Source organism: Rhincodon typus, unplaced genomic scaffold (assembly GCF_021869965.1).
Source record: "Rhincodon typus isolate 14 unplaced genomic scaffold, sRhiTyp1.1 hic_rhity00011351, whole genome shotgun sequence".
Lineage (NCBI taxonomy): Eukaryota > Metazoa > Chordata > Chondrichthyes > Orectolobiformes > Rhincodontidae > Rhincodon > Rhincodon typus.
The window spans coordinates 1-7,162 of NW_025976989.1; the positions used below are offsets into that span (position 1 = coordinate 1).

At 39.6% G+C, this 7,162-nt stretch overlaps 1 protein-coding gene across 1 annotated transcript; it reads left to right on the plus strand.

Annotated features, from left to right (window-relative positions):
• The first annotated feature begins 222 nt into the window (after positions 1–222).
• Positions 223–5,413, plus strand: LOC125482505 (cilia- and flagella-associated protein 43-like). The gene is made up of 4 exons (XM_048594589.1): positions 223–547; positions 2,919–3,083; positions 3,492–3,572; positions 4,475–5,413. Exons 1-4 carry the CDS (start codon positions 425–427, stop codon positions 4,649–4,651), a joined length of 546 nt encoding a protein of 181 aa, XP_048450546.1. The 5' UTR covers positions 223–424; the 3' UTR covers positions 4,652–5,413.
• The last annotated feature ends 1,749 nt before the right edge of the window (positions 5,414–7,162 follow it).

Here is a 7,162-nt window from a genome sequence, read left to right on the forward strand (position 1 = left end):
GTCAGCCTTCCTGCTCCTTTGATGCTGCTTGGCCTGCTGTGTTCATCCAGCTCTACACCTTGTTATCTCAGATTCTCCAGCATCTGCAGTTCCTGCTATCTCTGAAACAGAATATCTGGGTGATTATCATGTTGCATCTGCGAGAGCTTGCTATGTGAACATTAATTGCTGTGTTTCCTATAATACAACAGTGACCAAACTTCAGAAAAATGTTTAATTGATTATAAAGCACTTTGAGATATGCTGAGGTTGGGAAAGGTGCTATAGAAATACAGGTTTTTTTATTTGTGGGGAAGATTCCTTGAAGTAGGTAACCTTTGGAATGGCCTATGATGATGTTGCCAAATTTTAAAGTTGTGCTCTTTCTACATCTCACACTGTAAGCAGTCTGCGTGAAATCAAGTCACAGTTCCAGCTGAATCTGATGGTGCAACTCGTGTTGAAACAAGGCCAAGTCGAGGTGATGAACAGTGACTTCATCCCTGACTATTCCAATTCCATTTTCCTGCATAAAGGCGTCGTGGAGGATCTGAACAGCACCATTCAGGTAAGGAGCCAGACTGACCATTTCACTTTTTCTCTACCATGGGGAGCAAGTTTAAAAGGAAAATGTTCTGTGAGATACATCATCCATGAATTTGAGGCCAGAGTCACTACCAGAACAAGCACCTTGATGTGGTTTATTGCAAACTCGAGATTCAGAAACACTAGGAGGTTTGGGGCCTATTTATGTTGTCATAAGTGTGCACATTTTCATTATTTTTGAATTTGGACTTTATGTTGTAAGTCTAAATAGGGACAGATGGGTTTTGTTTAGTCTTAAGATTTTTTTTAAAGTCTAGCCATTTGGACAGTGACCTTAAACACATCATTTCTAAGAATGCAAATAACTTCAGCCAACTGTGTTGCAGCTGTCTATGGTGTTAACAGATTCAATGTTCATACTGTTGAGTTTATAACAAGTCAAGTAAACACATTAAGGCAACTAGTTTAGTTTTGACTTCAGAACATAAGGTTCCAAGTTTTAGTTCAGAAAAACCCAAAGTTCAATTCAGAGGAGAGCAGCTTTTCCTCTGAGTAGAAGAATGACAGTTTTTAGTCCAGCTCAAGGGGACTCCGTCACCTCAGCAGAAGTGGTTTCTAGTCTATGAAGCTTCCAAGCCAGGAAAGTTTGGAATCTTCAGGTTGTTAGAACTGAAAAAATCTAGACCATCATAATTATGAAATATTCAGAGCAGTGGACTCAGAAAGGTCCCCTGGTCCACAGGAAAGAAACTAGAAAGTATCACTGAAATAAGAATTTAAAAACCTGAGCTCGAATTGAGTCTCTGTAACAGATAGCGCTGGGAAACTGATTTAAACTTTGTTTTGATGTTTCTTTTAAGATCTTTCTGACTAAATTCTATAGCTTTTTTGTGTATGTTCTGATGTTAAAGAACATCTTCAGCCTTCTGTAAATATGTTTCAGTGGCTAACAGCCATGCCAGGTTTTGTTCTGGGACCTGACTTGTTCAGTGTTACCATCAGCTGGGATCATAACCAATATCACTACCCACTGGGGTAGTGTGCCTAAAATTAAGCCTCACTATTCACAAAGTTGTCACAAATGCAAAATGATTTAATTAAATTATCCAATGTTCGTAATTTACCTAACCAATGAATGCAGCTTAGAATAAATTTCTGTATTTAACACGAAAACAGTAATTTATTGCAGATTGTTTTTAACCACCACCAGCAGAAAAGAAACATGAATTATGAATTTATAACTCTCATATAACTTAAACTCTCCCCCTTTCTAAAAGAGACTAACCAAGATGGAAATATTACTGGTGGGGTAAAGCAAGAACAAAAATCAGTGCAGCACAGTTCTTGTACCAGTCCAGATTATAGACATAAATGAGATGTTTTACTCCTGTTCCTTGCAACCCTTCAAGGAGAACATGAGATTGTGAGCACGCCAATTCTCAACCTTTCATTCAATTGAAGATTCACTTTCAGCGTCTCTGAAGGTGGTTTTCCTTTTTTCCCTTTCAAGAAGGGATTTTGCAAAGAGAATGTCGCTCACTGTTGGAATACCATTTTGTTGCACAATGACTTCCAGTAACTATTTGTTTTAAAAACGCATGTCCTTCCAGTTGCTTTTGTTTGAAGTATTTTTTTGCTCACATTTTTAAGCTCACAGTCCAAAATAAAAAAAAATTGGTGTTGACACAGAATGCTGGAGTCATCCTGAATCAGAATTCATTTTGTTTGAGAGATCTGTGTCTCTTTCAAAGAGAGGTATGTGGAGGGTCTGGATATAAAACAGAATATTGTGGTGAAGTTTATGCATGGATTGGGCTTTCAGAATGGCTTTGTATGTTGCAAATACATTTCTGGGAATAGAAGACATCATGGTAGATTATTTGAAAGCCTTGTCTAAGGCTAAACTGAGAGTCAGCAGATAAGTTGAACGTAGAAATAAAAACAGGATCTTAGAAGGATGAGATGCTTTAAATGATTATTCAGCATATAGGAAATTAGGAGGGAAAATTGAAATGTCACAGCTAGAATTAGCTATGGTTCAGTTAGAAAACTAATGAAACCTTGAGTCAGAACAGAATCAAAGAAAAAAATGGATGTGGCATTTTAAAAAGCATGAATTTCAATGAGAGTAAGAAATCAGACATAACTTAGATGCCTACAACAAAGGGATAAAGAAGAGATATCTCAGAGGATGATTCTGATTTAATGGGTGATTTAACTAGAATGTCAAGAGGAATAGGCTTCCAGTAAGAGTGGGGCAACAAAAGTGGGAAGTGAGCTGTGCTGGGAGGGAAAGATGCAATGAGACGGATTAGGGGCATTCTCATTTGTAATCTAGCTAAATGTCTTTGCTAGAATTGATGTATGATCACTGTTTATTCACTGGTATCCAGTTATTAGGAGAAAAGAAAGTGGCCAGTATGGTGGAACGCAAGGACTTCAGGAAAAAAATTGTTCAGGTGGAGTGGGAATGCCAGAAGATGCTAATGCAAATGGATGACTTGCATAACAAGATCCGAGACATCCTGAAATTGAAGATCAGCAAACAGGCACAGATGGTAAGGGCTAACACCATCCCGATGAAACTGACCGGCCTGAGACATGGAGAAACTCTGGGAATGGGGAAAACCTCTTGATGAGAACCCGAGGGGAACAGGGAAGCTTTCCTGACAGGGAACCCAGGGGAAAAGGAAAAAAATTCTCCTGAGAGGGTGACCCCTGAATATCAGAATTCAATCTGACCTGCCAGGAAAAATTCTCCTTGAGCTGCCTAGTCTCACTTGGGTGTCTGGATGTGGGGCCCTCTCTCAGCATTGCTTTTAAGGGGAAAGACCAAGGAGGCAAGGGAGAAAATGTAAGTTCTATCTGAGAAAGCACAACCATTCTCTTGCAACAAAAAGCAGGTATAAGTGATGACAATGGGTGTTTTTCCTTTTCACGACTAACACTGTATTGTTCTTTCCTAGTATCTAAGGGAGGCGAATTATGAGTCTCAAATCATTGCACACATTATGGGAATGGAACGTTCAGTTCAAGGTCAGGAGAAGGTAATTGATATCAATTAAATATACTTTATGCAGTCTCAGGGGTGTGAACACTAATTCCTAAACCCTGAAAGTTCCCTGTGGTTGGGTGGTTAAGAGAATAACTTCAAACGATGCTACTCAATTAGAAGAAGCAATGGAGGTACAAAAGCAAAGCCCATAAATGAACAAGTTTCCCAGGATCTCACCAGCTTAATTTTCATTGTTTTTGAATGAAATGCATTCACTTGAATCTGATACTAGAAGAGGTCATATCTTGCAGGAGAAATCAGATTGACCTGATGAGCTCTTTAAAGGTTACAAAGGTTTTATGCACCAAAAGGTGTTTCTACTTGTAGTTGAATCCAAAACAAAGGACCGAAAATAAGATGATCGCAAATAAGTCTAACAAGGAATTCTGAGATAAAACAAATAAATGTACTTGCTGGAAATTTGGAAATAAAAACTCAAACTGCTGAAGAAACTTAGCAGACGTGGCAGTTCAGTGAAGAAGGCTCACTGGACTCAAAATTTTAAGTTTGTTTTCTCTCCAATGAGACTGTCAGACCTGCTGAGTTTCTCCAGCAATTTCTATTTTTGTTAGGGAAATCAGAGAGGTCCTTACCAGAGAGTGGTGAGAATGTGGAAATGATTACAAGAGATGCATTTAAGAAAGCAAGATAAGTGTGAGGGAGATGGAAATAAAATTTAATGAAAGGTGAGTGAAAGCAGAGCAAGGGGAGGCTCAAACAGAACAAAAACACTGACATACAATTAGGGGGCTAAATGGCTATCAATCCACACAAGATGATTATTCCGTATGTATTCTCAACAAACATATATGCTCAACCCTTGTCACTTTAGCAAAATTATCCCCAAGGAGAAATTTGATAACTGTTTGACTTTATGAATTGCTTTGTGCTTAGTTCCACAGCAAGGTTCTCAAAAAGAAACAGGATGCTATCAAAGAGCTGGAGAAGCAGATTACACAGCTGAAACAGGAGATGAATGTGATAGATCACCAGTTGAAAGAACAACATATTTCTGTCAGTGAGAGGCAAAATATCCAGGAGATGACCAGTAAGTTCAAAATAACATATTGAATTGATAGAACCAATTAGTTTTTGAGACAACTCAGTCATAATCTGCTTTACTTGTGCTCAGATTGATATTACGCAAACACTGTACACACAGTTAGCAAGGAGTATGTGGTTCCAGAGGATTTGGACACTTGAAAAAGAAATTTAACAGGGCCAAAGGGTGAGAGCTAAGCAGTGGGTTAAATTGGATTGCTCAAAGAACTGGCACAGGTATAATGAGTTGAATACTTACCCTCCCTCTTCTGTCACACCTTCTGTGCAGTATCATGGTGGGACAAACAAAAAGTGGCATTTTATAAACATCTCGCTGTGTCTTTCAGAGCATTTCAAAATGCATCATATTGCAGCGAGTAAAACCGCAAATATTGCAGCTAATTTTGCAAGATTCAACAAATAGTTTAATGCATGAAAAATAATAGAGACTTTTGGAGCCAAGATAGGGAGAGCCGAAGATTCTCTGCTGTAGATCTAGCCTTAGGTATTTCAGTCATTGACTTGAAAGGAATGTTGATGAAGCCAACACAGAACTCTACTTTTTTGTCAGACAGTGCTCGATTAAGGTAGGTTAAAGATTAGCTGAATCAAAACTGCAAGGAGTCAACACCAGAAACTCATAAAATTTAAGAATTGTTGATCGGTAAATTGTTGCAGGGAATCCCGAAGGACCGGATTTACATGTATTTGGAAAGGCAAGGACTGATTAGGGATAGTCAACATGGCTTTGTGTGTGGGAAATAGTGTCTGACTACCTTAATTGAGTTTTTTGAAGAAGGAACAAAAGATTGATGAGAGTAGAGCAGTGGATGTGATCTATATGGACTTCAGAAAGGCATTCAACAAAGTTCCTCATGGTAGACTGGCTAGCAAGGTTAGATCACATGAAATACAGGGAGAGCTAGCCATTTGGAAACAGAACTGCCTGGAAGGTAGAAGACAGAGGGTGGTGGTGGAGGGTTGCTTTTCAGACTGGAGGCCTGTGATTAGCAGTGCACCATTAGAATTGATGCTGGGTTTGCTGCTTTTCGTCATTTATATAAATGATTTGGATATGAACATAGGAGGTATGGTTAGTAAGTTTGCAATTGACACCAAAATTGGAGGTGTAGTGGACAGCGAAGAAGGTTACCTCAAAGTACAACGGGATCTTGATCAGATGGGCCAATGGGCCGAGGAGTGGCAGGTGGAGTTTAATTTAGGTAAATGAGAGATGCTGCACTTTGAAAAGTCATATCAGGGCAGGACTTATACACTTAATGGTAAAGTCCTGGGGAATGTTGCTGAACAAAGAAACCTTGGCGTGCAGGTTCATAGTTCCTTCAAAGTGGAGTCGCAAGTAGACATGATAGTGAAGAAGGCATTTGGTATGCTTGCCTTTATTGGTCAGGGCATTGAGTATGGGATTTGGAAGGTCATGTTGTGGCTGTGCAGGACATTATTAAGCCACTTTTGGAATACTGTGTGCAATTCTGGTCTCCCTGCTATAGGAAGGATGTAGTGAAACTTGAAAGGGTTCAGAAAAGATTTACAAGGATGTTGCCAGGATTTGAGGGTTTGAGCTATAGGGAGAGGCTGAATAGACTGGGGCTACTTTCCCTGAAATGTCAGAAGCTGCGGGATGACCTTGTAGTAGTTTATAAAATCATGAGGTGCATGGATAGGGTAAATAGCCAAGGTCGTTTCTCGGGGATGGGGTTTCCAAAACTAGAGGGCATAGGTTTAAGGTTGGAGGGGAAAGATTTAAAAGGGATCTAATGAGCAACTTTTTCATGCAGAGGGTGGTACATAGGTGGAATGAGCTGCCAGAGGAAGTCATGGAGGCTGCTACAATAACAACATTTACAAGGCATCTGGATGGGTATATGATTAGGAAGGGTTTAGAGGAATATGGGCCAAATGGGACTGGATTAATTTAGGATATTTGGTCGTCTTGGACAGTTAGACTGACGGGTCTGTTTTCATGCTGTACATCTCTATGACTATAAGTATTCAGATGTACCCTTGCGATGCCAAGACACACAAGGATCTGGGCCAAGTGTTGACAAATGCGTTTGTATAATTACATAGCTATTTTTGACTGGCACAGATTCAAAGGGCAAAAGTGCATTTTTCTGTGCTGTAGACTTTTGTGATATCAGCACATCAGCAGGGATGACAATTAAATACAGTACTACTCAAGAAAAAGTCAATCAAGGTTATACACACAAATACTGGAGTGAAGCTTGAACATGTATGAGTTCAGAATGCTGCTGAGAAGACTCTTTAGCACAGATGTGCAATGGAAACAGACAATGTTTATATAATGTAAATGTCAGAAAGAAATACACAGTAATTAACAAGATCAATTTAACTGATTAGGTTAAGGTGTAGAGCTGGATGAACACAGCAGGGCAAGCAGCATCAGAGGAGCAGGAAGGCTGACGTTTCAGGCCTAGACCCGTCTTCAGAAATCTCTGAAGAGATCTCTGAACATTTCTGAAGAAGGGTCTAGGCCCGAAACGTCAGCCTTCCTGCTCC

Bases quoted from the DNA above. Each gene is read 5' to 3' on its own strand.
- LOC125482505 (XM_048594589.1), top strand. From the start codon at position 425: ATGGTGCAACTCGTGTTGAAACAAGGCCAAGTCGAGGTGATGAACAGT. The intron at 3,084-3,491 runs GTAAGGGCTAAC...GTTCTTTCCTAG, and splicing joins TCAGCAAACAGGCACAGATG to TATCTAAGGGAGGCGAATTA. The intron at 3,573-4,474 runs GTAATTGATATC...CTTTGTGCTTAG, and splicing joins CAGTTCAAGGTCAGGAGAAG to TTCCACAGCAAGGTTCTCAA.